This window comes from Oncorhynchus gorbuscha, linkage group LG04 (assembly GCF_021184085.1).
Source record: "Oncorhynchus gorbuscha isolate QuinsamMale2020 ecotype Even-year linkage group LG04, OgorEven_v1.0, whole genome shotgun sequence".
Classification (NCBI taxonomy): Eukaryota; Metazoa; Chordata; class Actinopteri; order Salmoniformes; family Salmonidae; genus Oncorhynchus; species Oncorhynchus gorbuscha.
In genome coordinates this window covers 37,654,963-37,671,500 of record NC_060176.1, presented here as the reverse complement: position 1 = coordinate 37,671,500, position 16,538 = coordinate 37,654,963, and the positions used below count along the sequence as shown (strand labels likewise).

At 46.9% G+C, this 16,538-nt stretch overlaps 1 protein-coding gene across 1 annotated transcript in view; it reads right to left on the bottom strand.

The window, feature by feature from the left end:
• znrf3 (zinc and ring finger 3) overlaps positions 1-16,538 on the bottom strand; it is a 116,057-nt gene that overhangs the window by 37,196 nt on the left and 62,323 nt on the right. The window contains 1 exon segment of the mRNA XM_046346718.1: positions 2,220-2,342. Coding sequence (XP_046202674.1) covers positions 2,220-2,342 — 123 coding nt within the window.

Sequence of the window (16,538 nt, the reverse complement as noted above, 5' to 3'; positions counted from 1 at the left end):
CCTTTCCCGTAAGTCCTGCCTTTCACCCTTTCCCGTAAGTCCTGCCTTTCACCCTTTCCCGTAAGTCCTGCCTTTCACCCTTTCCCGTAAGTCCTGCCTTTCACCCTTTCCCGTAAGTCCTGCCTTTCACCCTTTCCCGTAAGTCCTGCCTTTCACCCTTTCCCGTAAGTCCTGCCTTTCACCCTTTCCCATAAGTCCTGCCTTTCACCCTTTCCCGTAAGTCCTGCCTTTCACCCTTTCCCGTAAGTCCTGCCTTTCACCCTTTCCCGTAAGTCCTGCCTTTCACCCTTTCCCGTAAGTCCTGCCTTCTGTTCATCAAACCTGCCTCTAATGGTGGGTCAGCTACAATAGAAGTAGTTAGTAGTCCTGGCTGCTTTGTTTTCCATTTCAGTAGAGAATCTATGAAGTCAGAATTAGAGTTTAAAAACATCACGATACATTAAAAAAAACGTGAGCTGGCGCACACCCAGAGGAAATTGATTTCGTGTAGAGGTGCTGACTAACGGCGAATAAACTATAAGATGCAAAAATAAAGAGTTGCACACTTTATATATATATACTTTATTGGGTAAATCACCAACGTTTCGGGCATCAATGTGCCTTCTTCAGGGTGAACATCGGGATGCAAATAGCATATTCGGGGCATGTAGCATATTCTAGAATTGGAATTTAGATCCGAAACTGGGCAGCAAAGTGTGTAGTAAACAGAGAGGAGGGTTGAGTATGGGGTTATACAGGGGGTAAGGCTAGACCGGGCACGGCAGGGTGGGGTGAGGGGGGATATCTGAGCCTGTTTGGGACTACAGTCTGCGGGCACTATGGGAGTAGGGGCATGGGGGCTGGCAGGGGCACTTCGGGCTGTGTGTCTGTCTGGCATTACAGTAGAGTAGTGGCCGTGTCTGGCTCTGGGAACACTACAGGCCCCCAGCTGTGCTCGGGCCCAGGCAGGCAGGGTCTGGTCTGTCAAGATGGGCCAAACAACAATGAAGAGGCCTTTCCCCTCTCCTTTCTCTCTCTCACTTTACACACTAATTATAGACCAGCAATGTCCCACTGTCCCCTCAAAACAAACCAGGAAAGAGAATGGAAGAACAAGGCGCCTCCTCTTCTCCCTCCTCCTTTTCATCTCCACTCTAATGAGGGGATGGATACTGTCATCTAGATCACTTTCACAACACCTCCCCCTGAAAGAGGGCCACAGGTCTGCTGGATGGGCTCTGCTCCTGCACCAAGCCACCCCTCCCCAATTCCAACATGGCCGCCTGCCTACAAAAACAAGAGATCATCCCTATGGTGGCCCCAAATATCAGCTCGGCAGACATTGAGTCAAGGCCTCACTGCAGTCCAGTCAGAACACTACTGTACGCCAAAAACACTTGACTGACCCGTCGACTACAACAAATGATACAGTCGGTACTTTCAAGAGAGGAACCTATCGGCCACACTTGTTCCTATTCCCAGGTATAGTACAAGATTCTTCAAGTGTTTGAGTGCCTTCGTTCTAGCATTACCATTAGCTCAGCTTTCAGATCCTGGCGTGTTGCGTGTTCTGTTCTCCTCTATCCTACTCGGTAGCTAGCATTGAACGCCAACCGACCGCTAACCGTCGCCTCCAGAGAAAGTGCCTCATCCATTAGCATGTCTATACAGCTACAAGGAGCGCTCCTTCAATTATGAATGGCTGCCCTCTTTCTGTCACTGGGAAGGCGAGGCCAGGCGTGTACAGGATAAACGAGACGATAGCCCCCCCCTTCCTCAGGGACAAGTGGTATGTTCCATTAGGAAGGACACTTAATTAAAGCCATGATAAAATACCACTCTGGACACCAGAGGGGGGGTCTGGTGGAGGGGTGGAGGGGAGAGGCAAGTGAAGGCTTCAGTTCCTCTCTTCTGATTATTGAAGCGAAAAGAGGAGGTGAAAAACAAAAACAAAACCTGTAAACGAACGGTTCCCTTGACAACCAGGGATCAGAGATAAATAATACTGACAACGTTTTAATTAAGTTGCTGAACACAAGTTGTCTTCACTTCAGAGCCAGGTCGAATCTGCCCATGCTGATAGGATGAAGGAGTGATGTTGTCTGGCATGTACAGGAGCTGATCCCAGATCAGCACTCCTACCCTGAGACACTTGATACATACGGGCCAAGGTCTTGTTGACCCAAAGACATTGCATCATGTTCGTCTGTGTGCATGTATAACCTAGCTGTGTTGCTCACCTTTCCCAGGACAGTGAGACAGCTGGGGTCCAGCTCAGGCTGCTCCAGCTTCACCACTCCCACCCAGCCATACTCGTATAGGTCCTCCTCATCGTTGTTGTTACACAGCCCCAGCGGATGCATCTGGAGACACGAGGAAAAGCTTGGGTCAATATCACAACATATAACACAGGATTAACGTCCTTCACGGCACAGCATAGGGTTAAAATCATTCTAGGGATCCTGGGAAAACATGCTCCTGCAAGAACCTAAATGTCCCTTATTATATTACATACAAGCTGGTGCAGGTGTGTGTGTGTGTTTGCGGTCGGGCTCAAAGAGATTGCCGTTGACGTGCGCTTTATACACTGTACCTATGAGCTAAGCAGCAGCGCTACGGTTTAACAGCCAGCCAGGCACATTCATATTACTATAAAAGGATGTAAGGCTTTAAATGAAGAGAGAGAAAAAAGCCAATGGTAAAGTAGCTAAGTTCCACACCACTGCACATTACCCAGTGTCTAGAGTATCTTAAGTGGTCCCCCTATTATCCCTAAGGCTACTAAATGATCTTGGGGTTTGCAGTGCCATTCCTCATAGCACAGAAAGAGAATGACTAGAATGGAAAAGAATCCCCCTTCAGACCACAGCAATACTTCAGGTCGAACGCACTGATTATAGGCCTAAGTTGCGCTGGATAAGTGTCCGCTAAATGACTACAATGTTGAATGTCTATAATTGAAATGCCCAGTCTATTCTATGTCATTGTATTCTTATGTCCTGACGCAGAGGGAGGATGTCTGCAGAGTAGATTAGACCTGAGGACTGAGGATAGGAGGGCAGACATGACAGAGGCTGGCTGACTCACTCTCTCTCGTGTGTGTGTGTGTGTGTGTGTGTGTGTGTGTGTGTGTGTGTGTGTGTGTGTGTGTGTGTGTGTGTGTGTGTGTGTGTGTGTGTGTGTGTGTGTGTGTGTGTGTGTGTGTGTGTGTGTGTGTGTGTGTGTGTGTGGGCACGAGGCAGCCCCCTGTAATTACAGACTAATGCATCATGATTCATCTCAGAAAGCTCTTTAGCTACTTTACTTCAGACTTTCTCTTCTTTGATTACGTAGGGGGATTTAGAAATAGACCTATATGTCTGCATCCCAAATGGCACCATGTTCCCTTCCATAGTACACTAGTGTTGATCGTCTGGTTTGGGGACCTACAGTATGTCGTCATCATACATATGCCCCAATGGGAACAAAAACACAGAAACCACGCAAAAATAAATACACGTAAAAAAAAAATTTTTTTAAAAACAGCATAAAAAAGGAACACTTGACGTCTAGGCTTCTAACTTCAAGGAGCCTACTTGCCATTCCCCAAAATGCTTTAAGTATTGCACCAATATTTCCTGAGGTGATGACACGGACTGCTGTGGACTGTTATTCTCTATATCTAAAAGCAGCCTTTCTTCCTTCCTGCTCTGTAAACTCAACAGGTAAAGACTTGAAGAATTCATCGTATTCCTGTCAGGCCTAAGCCAGTCAGGGATTGTCTGACCTTACTGTAAAAGGGCTCTCCACAGTGATTTCACCGTCTACGCACAAATTTCAGCAGCACAAAAGGAAATGGAACAAGGTGGAGAACGACGCAAACAAACCTCCGCCGGCGCTGTTGAGTTCTGTGTAGAGCCTTTAACACTCAACATGGTCGGCCATCCAACTGAACCAAATCAAGACAAAAGTTACATTGAAATATAAAAACAAGACAACTACAGCAAGAGAGAAACCTACAGTGTAAACTGCACATATTTGTTTGAGCATAAAAATAAAGAGGGTAATTTCACTCCTTCTCCGATACCCAAAATTAAGATTAAACGTCTTAAAAAAAAAAAAAAAAAACGAATTAAGTTGGAAGCTGGTGTCCTTAGGTCAAAAGACCCATCCCCTCCCCTCTCCACCCTGACCAGTAGCAGCAGCTTAGTGGACCCTCTGGGTCTGAGGATGACCCCAGATACCCTCTCTCTCCCTGCCCTCTGAACCCTACTTCATCACTTTGGGAGAGAGCTGCTCTGCTGGTTGGAGTTCGGGCGAGGCATGCAGCAGGACCATTGAAAAGGTAGACTACATGGCCAAAAGTATGTGGACACCTGCTAGTCAAACATCACATTCCAAAATCATGGGCATTGATATGGAGTTGGTCCCCCCTTTTGCTGCTATAACAGCCTCCACAGGATGTCAACAGACTAGTTGGAAAGGTGACATCCTATGACAGTGCCACGTTGAACGTCACTGAGCTCTCCAGTACGGGCCATTCTACTGCCAATGTTTGTCTATGGAGATGTAATGGCTGTGTGCTCGATTGTATACACCTGTCAGCAACGGGTTTGGCTGAAATAGTCAAATCCACTCATTTGAAGGGGTGTCCATATACATTTGGCCATGTAGTGTATTTAGAGGGGAGGTTTGTCACTCCATCGCCATATGGCAAAGGGGGGGGGCGGCCCACTGACCTGAGGGTTTTGGAGGTGTGTGTGTGCGTGTGTTGGGTGGGGGTTAGAGTTCAGGGCTTAAATGCAAATAGCCCAAGATGGTCATTGTGTGTCATAGGAAAGGAATGCTGACAAAGTGTGTAATGTCGTTTGAGAGTTCTCTCTTCTCTATGAAGTTCCCCATTTCCCCCACTGAAGGATGTAATGTGATAGAGACATTGGATTCTCCACACGAACACCTCTCTATCATTACTAGTCTAGAGGCATACTGGAACCACAGATGCTAAATTTGAGAAATCAAGAGCCTCGGGACAGCCATGGGGAAGGAATATTAAAGACACACACACAAACACGTAAAGCACACACACACACACACACAAACACGTAAAGCACACACACACACACACACACACACACACACACACACACACACACACACACACACACACACACACACACACACACACACACACACACACACACACACACACACACACACACACACACACACACACACACACACACACACACACACACAGGTTTCTGTTAGCCGGTAATAGCCAGTACCAGTCAGAGTTTTGGACACATCTACTCATTCAAGTGTTTTTCTTTATTTTTACTATTTTCTACATTGTAGAATAATAGAGAAGACATAAAAACGATGAAATAACAAATATGGAATCATGTAGTAACCAAAAAAGGGTTAAACAAATCAAAACAGATTTTAGATTCTTCAAAGTAGCCACCCGTTGCCTTGACAGCTTTGCACACTCTTGGCATTCTCTCAACCAGTATTATGAGGAATAATTTTCCGACTTTCTTGAAGGAGTCCCACATATGCTGAGCACTTGTTGGCTGCTTTTTATTCACTCTGCGGTCGGGTGATTGTGGAGGCCAGGTCATCTGATGTAGAACTCCATCACTCTGCTTCTTGGTCAAATAGCCCTTACACAGCCTGGAGGTGTGTTTTGGGTCATTGTCCTGTTGAATAACAAGTGATAGTCCCACTAAGCCCAAACCAGATGGGATGTGATATCGCTGCAGAATGCTGTGGTAGCGATGCTGGTTAAGTGTGCCTTGAATTTGAAATAAAATCACAGACAGTGTCACCAGCAAAGCACTCCCACACCATCACACTTCCTCCTACATGTTACATGGTGGAAACCACACATGCGGAGATCATCCATTCACCTACTCTGCGTCTCACAAAGACACAGCGGTTGGAACCAAAAAACTGATTTACACAGGTCTAATGTCCATTGCTCGTGTTTCTTGGCCCAAGCAAGACTCTTCTTCTTATTGCTGTCCTTTGGTAGTGGTTTCCTTGCAGCAATTTGGCCATAACGCAGTCTCCTCTGAACAATTGACGTTGAGATGTGTCTGTTACTTGAACTCCGTGAAGCATTTATTTGGGCTCTAATCTGAGGTACAGTGAACTCTAATGAACTTATCCCCTGCAGCAGAGGTAACTCTGGGTCTTCCTTTCCTGTGGCGGTCCTCATGAGATTCAGTTTCGTCATAGCGCTTGATGGTTTTTGCGACTGCACTTGAAGAAACTTTCAAAGTTCTAGACATTTTCCGGATTGACTGACCTTCATGTCTTAAAGTAATGATGGACTGTAGTTTCTTTTTGCTTATTTGAGCTGTTCTTGCCATAATATGGACTTGGTCTTTTACCAAATAGGGCTATCTTCTGTATACTACCCCTACCATGTCACAACACAACTGATTTGGCTCAAATGCATTAAGGAGGAAAGACATTACACAAATGAACTTTTAACAAGGCACACCTGTTAATTGAAATGCGTTGCAGGTGACTACCTCATGAAGCTGGTTGAGAGAATGCCAATGTTGAGAGAGTGTGCAAAGCTGTCATCAAGGCAAAGGGTGGTTACTTTGAAAAATCTCAAATCCAAAATATATTTTGACTTGTTTAACCTCTTAAGTCGACCCCCTACTTTTTTGAACATTCTGTTAAAAATCGCGCAACATTTCAGCGCCCTGCTACTCATGCCAGGAATATAGTATATGCATATGATTAGTATGTGTGGATAGAAAACACTCAGATGTTTATAAAACTGGTTAAATCACGGCTGTGACTATAACAGAACGTGCGTTTCATCGAAAAGCGCAGGAAGATCTGATCACTGAATGGGAAAATATATCCATTTACCCGGACATTATTTCCAGACGTACAGCTATAGAATATACATCGCCTCGTGATCAATTTGATCGATTATTAATGTTTGCTAATACCTATAGTTGCATTACAAAAGTATTTCGAAGTGTTTTGTGAAAGTTTATCGTCGACTTTTTTAATTTAAAAAAATGACGTTGCGTTAAAAAACAATGTTTTTTTCCTTGATCACACAGTCTTCATAGATCGATGTCTAGGCTATATATGGACCGATTTAAACTAAAAAAAGACCCAATAGTGATGTTTATAGGACATCTAGGAGTGCCAACAAAGAAGATTGTCAAAGGTAATGAATGTTTTAGATTTTATTTGTGCGTTTTGTGTAGCGCCGACTATGCTAATTATTTAGTTTACGTCCCCTGCGGGTCTTTTGGGGTGTTACATGCTATCAGATAATAGCTTCTCATGCTTTCGCCGAAAAGCATTTTAAAAATCTGACTTGTTGGCTGGATTCACAACGAGTGTATTCTTTTGGAACTTTTGTGAGTGTAATGTTTACTGTTCATTTTGCTTTTGTTTATTATCTATTTCACTTGATTTCGCAAATGTAAACATGCCAATGAAGCCCTTTTGAATGGAATTGAATTGAGAGAGAGATCTTCACTATTCGCTAAGCATTCTCTACACGGTCTCTCCTGTAAACTTAGAGACGGGGCAGAGCAGTATAGAAGGCTCAGGCTGCCTGGCACAGATTACTGTAGATAGGCAGGATTTAGGTAGGTAGATCGATATTACTGTTGGTAGGAGATGGGAGAACAGAGGTCTATGCTACACATTTGGTATGATAATTCCATCTTTGAAAGCTGGGGGGGGGGGTGGAAATCAGGAGATATAAGCAGCTCTTTCCCCTATGCCTACATAGTGCATACATTAATCATCATGCTGAACTATTCCACTTCACAAATTGAAATCAACTGAATAAGGATTCATTACCTGCCCCGGTGTTGCTGTGGCTGACATATTGGGAAATGTATTTAAAATGAACAGAGGGAGGGAGGGAGAAATGGTGGGAGAAGGGAGAGAATGAGCCCCGCCTGCCCTGCTCTACTCTGCCTGTCTGTCCCCTGCAGGTCTGTCTCCCTGGCTGCCTGTCTCCCTGGCTCCCTGCCTGTCTGTCCCCCTGGCTGCCTGTCTCCCTGGCTGCCTGTCTCCCTGGCTGCCTGTCTCCCTGGCTGCCTGTCTCCCTGGCTGCCTGTCTCTGAGTCTAGAACACTGTTCTATTGTGTTGGTCCTTTCCCTGCACCTCCAAAGGGCCTTCTGTTGTTATGGTCAGCGCTGTTATTTTAGAGGCTGGCCACCATTATCTCCATCTGTACTGCTGGTACACAGCTAGAGAGAGGCTGGTTGGTCATCGGGGGAAGTAAAAACATGCCTTGATTGAGGGAAGGTTGTTAATACGGAGTTGGGATCGAATGAAGGGGCAAATGTTTTGGTGTCTTTGGCACACACACAGTGCAGAAACAGCAGAGCTTGTCATGTGCTCACTGCTCCAGAAGCTATCCTCTCTAGGTAGAGCCCTGCTACCCGACCTGAGCCCGACGGCCCCTGACATTAAACATCAGGTTAGGGCAGGGTAGTGCCTGTTTTTTTCAGGAATAACTACGGTACGGGCATAGCTCGGGTATCACCAAATTGTTAACTAACATTTTGAAGTGGAGCCATTTGCTTGCGCTCTGCTGCGCAGTTCATCTAACGAAGGTCATAACATGGTGTCAGAAGTGCTTCAACCTCGTCAAATATAAGACAGGAGAGATTATTTCAGAGAAAATAATAATATTCCTTGTGCTGTCGGAGTTTAGAGTGACGAAAAGTAGCTAAGCGCTAACTGCTCTCATGTGTCTTCATTGAGCAGGGCAACCCAAGCGGAGCCGTTCCTATGGATACTCAGACTCGGAGCCGCCATGAACAGAGCGCCTGGAGAGCGAGCTGCGGATGGGACTGAGTGACAGACCGAGAAGCAGCTAATGGATTTACTTAACGGAGGAAGTTAATTCTCATTTCAGGTTTCGGGCAGGGCCTTACATTTGGCAGAAGCAATCGGGCGTGGGTACGGTAAGGGCCTGAACGTTGTGGGCATGGGTAGGGCTCAGGCTTAAAATGTATGCCCGTGCAGGGCTCTACCTCTTGGCCCCACAGCTGGACAAGAGCACTGCCTACCATGACACTTCACTTTGCGCCTCTCCTCCTTCCTTCCTTCCTTCCTTCCTTCCTTCCTTCCTTCCTTCCTTCCTTCCTTCCTTCCTTCCTTCCTTCCTTCCTTCCTTCCCTCTTCTCCCCCCACTCATCCCCTATCCCCTCTCCTCTCCTCTATTCTCCGTTTCCCCCTCTCCTAGATGGTGTCTCCAGTTCTGCCCTGCTCGCCCCGAGGGGAGGCAGTCTTTCACATGGGTATCCCCTTACACACAGCCAACACTCTCAATGAAATCATGGCAGTGATCTGAACCCAGCTTGTCACTCAACTGGTCCCTCCCCCCATGCTCCATCTACAGAAAACAGTGTAAAGACTTGGGTTGTATGCACTAGGGCTAGGCATGAAACGGAAGAAAACGGACTGAAACAGGGAGCGACTACCTGAACTTCTCCAATGAGAAAGGCTTGTTTTCGTATTTTGTCGCTAATCATTTGGCTGCGGCAGGCACTAATGAATACAACCCTGAAGTTTGGTTTGGAACAGGAGTGGGTTGCGGCTTTGCCAACTAATACTGTACGTATAAATCATCTCAATCAATAAATATAATACAGAGTTAAAAAAAATATGGGTTATGGCTGTTGCTTGTTGATTTGTCTTAGGTGCTTTAAAAAAACATCATCATAGCATTTATGGGGGATGATATACTATGTGAAGACGTGAAATGCAGTCAAATGAAAGGTGGGCCCCCACCATCCCCGAAATCCCACCCCCAGCTCTTTATCCCGCTCGCTCTCCCCTATAGGAGTGGACTGAGCCGATTTGGGTTTGTAGTGGGATCAAAACACGCACTACTTCTAGGACTATTTCTAGTCCTCCCCTCTCAACGGACATCTAAATGCAAGTCACACCATTCTCCTCTGTTAGTGACACGATTCACTCTTCTTTTGATCATTCAACAACAACTAATTCAGACCCCCCCCTTCCCCCATCCCTCACTTTCCACCATCGCTTTGCACCCCTATTTGCAGCACCACCCCTACCCCCCCCTCCTACATCCTCCTTTCCCCGCAACCCCCAACATTTTAAACCGCTCCCCACGTTTTGTTGTCTGAGTCGCAGCATGCTATACCGCCCCTGCCTGAAAGAACTTGATAGGGTTCAGAGCTAGGAGGAGGAGGAGGAGGAAACTCAAGGCAGGACAAGGCTAGCTAGTTTCCCTTACTGCTCTCCAACTAAACTCTCCACCTTCCTTCAGCCCCCCCCGATCTTTTATTAACTTAGGGCCATCTAAAATCCAACTAAACGGAATAAGGCAACAACAAAAAATCTCAAGTTTAGTTTTTTCCAGGTTTCAGATCGCTCTCAAAACACTTTTATTAAATAGAAAAACATCAACATGGCATGTTCTAAGTCTACAACAATGCTTAAAATCACATCAGGAGACCACTTTTGAAGTTTGGGAAATGTTTTAAGACTTTTTAAGTGTGTACCAGCAAGAGACTTGTTGGTTAACAGTGTTTCTGTAGCACATGTGATTGCATAGTATGCTAAACAAATTGCCACTGGATTGATTCAAATATTCATGGTATCATTCTGCCAGGGAAGGCATAGGCTACTTTGTAGCTAACATTTAACTGAGAAGGTTTTTGGGAAAGCCTTTCCATCTAACCAGAAGACGTTTATCATTAGCATCATCCGTAACGGCTCCACAAAGCGGCAGTTCTCCGCATCGTGGATTTTATAGGGCCCCTACTAACTTAAAGAAATGCTCTGTGGGTCAAAGATTTCACAAACATCCGCCCCGGCTCTGGTTTAGAAGAACCTGTTTGGACCATTACAGCTTCAAAGGGAGCGTTTGACTGTGGGAAGATGGTTGTGTTAGCTGCAACACTACATTCAGAGCACAGTGCTCCTGTACATGATCATATTAGACAGTGCTTCTGCTGATGCACCAGGTAGTCAACTTCAAAACAGCAGGCAGATTGGAGGACATAGCAGACAATTTGATTCCTCAGCTAAAATCATCACGCGCCACAGACTGAAAGACAGACGGAGAACGAGATTACACACGCATAATAGCAACTTGTTGTTTATCCTGGATATGGAGCTGTGCTCAGCTTAACCAAAGGAACAACTGAAACGAACCCTGTTTCATTCTCAAATCCCAGTTAAGAAAGGAAATGAAACACAGACTCCTAAAAAAAAAACATCTTGGGCATTGGCACACAAAAAAAGCCACGAGCAAGCCCACTACCATGTCACAGAGCAGTTCAGCACAGCGACTTACAGTATCCCAATTACTGTGCTTCTAATATAGTCTAACATTGCATGAAATCGCACCCTATTCCCTTTATAGTGCACTACTTTTGACCAGGGCCCCTAGGGCTCAGTAGGGAATAGGGTCAATTTGAGACACAGTTTAGGACACTGTCTGGTGATGACAGAATTTAGGTCGTGATGCAGATCGGTTTCACTGACAATCAGAAGGGAGAGAGCAAGCCCACAGGCACACTGTGCCATCACAAACACCATGCAATCCCAAACACTGTGCCATCACAAACTAGGGCCGGGGACAATGCCAGTATCACAATATTTTGTCCGTGGCAAAAGTGAAAACACGAAGCAGAAGTCACTCTTTGGTCCTTCAAAAACTGCAGTATAGAAAATATTGTGTGCTATATCTTGGAAAATAAATACATGTGACTCTGGATGACAACATAATGGTGTTTGTTTCCAACATTAGGGTGGTTTTCCTAAAGTTAAATACGCTTCGTGTTTTGTTTCCTTGCCACGATACTAACGATCATCGCAATACTGGTATTGTTCCGGCCCTACCACAAACACCATGCCACCAAAAACACCATGCCACCACAAACACTATGCCATCCCACGCACCATGCCACCACAAACACCATGCCACCACAAACACTATGCCATCCCACGCACCATGCCACCACAAACACCATGCCACCAAAAACACCATGCCACCAAAAACACCATGCCACCACAAACACTATGCCATCCCACGCACCATGCCACCACAAACACTATGCAATCACAAACACCATGCAATCACAAACACCATGCCACCACAAACACCATGCCACCACAAACACCATGCCATCACAAACACCATGCCATCACAAACACCATGCCACCACAAACACTATGCCATCCCACGCACCATGCCATCACAAGCACCATGTCACCACAAACACCATGCCATCACAAACACAATGACACCACAAACACCATGCCACCACAAACACTATGCCATCCCACGCACCATGCCACCACAAACACCATGCCATCCCACGCACCATGCCATCACAAACACCATGCCACCACAAACACCATGCCACCACAAACACCATGCCACCACAAACACTATGCCACCACAAACACTATGCCACCACAAACACTATGCCACCACAAACACTATGCCATCCCACGCATCATGCCACCATAAACACTATGCCATCCCACCATAAACACTATGCCATCCCACGCACCATGCCACCACAAACACTATGCCATCCCACCACAAACACTATGCCATCCCATGCACCATGCCATCCCAAACACCATGCCACCACAAACACTATGCCATCCCACGCACCATGCCACAACAAACACCATGCCACCACAAACACTATGCCATCCCACGCACCATGCCACCACAAACACTACCATCCCACAAACACTGCCATCCCACGCACCATTCCACCACAAACACTATGCCATCCCACGCACCATGCCATCCCACACCATGCCACCACAAGCACTATGCTATTCCAAACACCATGCCACCACAAACACTATGCCATCCCAAACACCATGCCACCACAAACACTATGCCATCCCACGCACCATGCCACCACAAACACTATGCCATCCCACGCACCATGCCACCACAAACACTGCCATCCCAAACACCATACCACCACAAATACTTTGCCAGCACACACACCATGCCACCACAAACACTATGCCATCCCACGCATCATGCCACCAAAAACACTATGCCATCCCACGCACCATGCCACCAAACACTATGCCATCCCACGCACCATGCCACCACAAACACTATGCCATCCCACGCACCATGCCACCACAAACACTATGCCATCCCACGCATAATGCCACCAAAAACACTATGCCATCCCACGCACCATGCCACCAAACACTATGCCATCCCACGCACCATGCCACCACAAACACTATGCCATCCCACGCATCATGCCACCAAAAACAATATGCTATCCCAGGCATAATGCCACCACAAACACTATGCCACCGCAAACACTATGCCATCCCATGCATCATGCCACCACAAACACTATGCCATCCCACGCACCATGCCACCACAAACACTATGCCATCACACGCATCATGCCACCACAAACACTATGCCACCCCACGCATCATGCCACCACAAACACTATGCCATCCCAAACATCATGCCACAACAAACACAATGCAATCCTACGCATCATATCACCACAAACACTATGCCATTCTACGCATCATATCACCACAAACACTATGCCACCTCATGCATCATATCACCACAAACACTATGCCATCCCACGCATCATGCCACCACAAACACTATGCCACCCCACGCATCATGCCACCACAAACACTATGCCATCCCAAACATCATGCCACAACAAACACAATGCAATCCTACGCATCATATCACCACAAACACTATGCCATTCTACGCATCATATCACCACAAACACTATGCCACCTCATGCATCATATCACCACAAACACTATGCCATCCCACGCATCATGCCACCACAAACACTATGCCACCCCACGCATCATGCCACCACAAACACTATGCCACCGCAAACACTATGCCATCCCATGCATCATGCCACCACAAACACTATGCCATCCCACGCACCATGCCACCAAAAACAATATGCTATCCCAGGCATAATGCCACCACAAACACTATGCCACCACAAACACTATGCCATCCCACGCATCATGCCACCACAAACACTATGCCATCCCACGCACCATGCCACCACAAACACTATGCCATCCCACGCATCATGCCACCACAAACACTATGCCATCCCACCACAAACACCATCCCACCACAAACACTATGCCATCCCACCACAAACACATGCCATCACCACAAACACTATGCCATCCCACCACAAACACATCATGCCACCACAAACACTATGCCATCCCACAAACACTATCCATCCCACCACAAACACTATGCCATCCCACCACAAACACTATGCCATCCCACGCACCATGCCACCACAAACAATGCCACCACACCATGCCACCACAAACAATGCCATCCCACGCACCATGCCACCACAAACACCTATGCCATCACAAACACATGCCATCCCATGCACCATGCCACCACAAACACTATGCCATCCCACCACAAACACTCCATCCCACCACAAACACTATGCCATCCCACCACAAACACTATGCCATCCCACCACAAACACCATTCCACCACAAACACTATGCCATCCCACCACCATGCCACCACAAACACATATGCCATCCCATGCACCATGCCACCACAAACACTATGCACCCACGCACCATCCCACCACAAACACCATCCCCCACAAACACCATCCCACCACAAACACTATGCCATCCCACCCAAACACATGCCACCACCACACACTATGCCATCCCACCACAAACACCATGTCCATCCACAAACACTATGCCATCCCACCACAAACACTATGCCATCCCACCACAAACACTATGCCATCCCACCACAAACACTATGCCATCCCACCACAAACACTATGCCATCCCACCACAAACACTATGCCATCCCACCACAAACACCATCATCCCACCACAAACACCATGCCATCCCACCACAAACACTATGCCATCCCACCACAAACACTATGCCATCCCACCACAAACACTATGCCATCCCACCACAAACACTATGCCATCCCACCACAAACAATATGCCATCCCACGCACCATGCCACCACAAACACCATGCCACCAAAAGCACCATGCCACCACAAACACCATGCCATCCCACGCACCATGCCACCACAAACACCATGCCACCACAAACACCATGCCATCCCACGCACCATGCCACCACAAACACCATGCCACCACAAACACCATGCCACCACAAACACCATGCCACCACAAACACCATGCCACCACAAACACCATGCCACCACAAACACCATGCCACCACAAACACCATGCCACCACAAACACCATGCCACCACAAACACCATGCCATCACAAACACCATGACACCACAAACACCATGACACCACAAACACTATCCCACCACAAACACCATCCCACCACAAACACCATGCCACCACAAACACCATGCCATCACAAACACCATGACACCACAAACACTATCCCACCACAAACACCATCCCACCACAAACACCATCCCACCACAAACACTATGCCATCCCACCACAAACACTATGCCATCCCACCACAAACACTATGTCATCCCCCCACAAACACTATGCCATCCCACCACAAACACTATGCCATCCCACCACAAACACTAAGCCATCCCACCACAAACACTATGCCATCCCACCACAAACACTATGCCATCCCACCACAAACACTATGCCATCCCACCACAAACACCATCTCACTACAAACACCATGCCATCCCACCACAAACACTATGCCATCCCACCACAAACACTATACCATCCCACCACAAACACTATGCCATCCCACGCACCATGCCACCACAAACACCATGCCACCACAATGCCACCAAAAACACCATGCCACCAAAAACACCATGCCATCCCACGCACCATGCCACCACAAACACCATGCCACCACAAACACCATGCCACCACAAACACCATGCCACCACAAACACCATGCCATCCCACGCACCATGCCACCACAAACACCATGCCATCACAAACACCATGCCATCACAAACACCATGCCATCACAAACACCATGCCATCACAAACACCATGCCATCACAAACACCATGATCCCACCACAAACATGCCATCCCACCACAAACACTATGCCATCCCACCACAAACACTATGCCATCCCACCACAAACACTATGCCATCCCACTAAGCCATGAAAATACAGTGTTCAAAAAGAGTTCCATCAAAACAATGCCATTGCAAAGTGACACCACAAAATAGTGCCATCAGCTACAGTGCCATCAACAATGATATGGTCGTGGTGCCACCAGGGTCTGGCAGAGTGACAGGTTTCACTAGATGTTCTCTAGGTTAGTCAGGTCCAATGATTAACCACTAGAGCGGTTGGTTAAGGTTTATAGGTTTCTCTATTTTGGGAAGGGGAAGAGCTAGCACCTTTTCACGTGTACACAGAAATATACCGGAGAAGAAGAACCCGGGAACCACGCCAGTCTACTGTACTTAGTCAATGCCACTCCGACATTGCTCGCCCTAATATTTATATATTTCTTAATTCCATTCTTTTACTTTCAGACGTGTGTATTGTTGTTAAT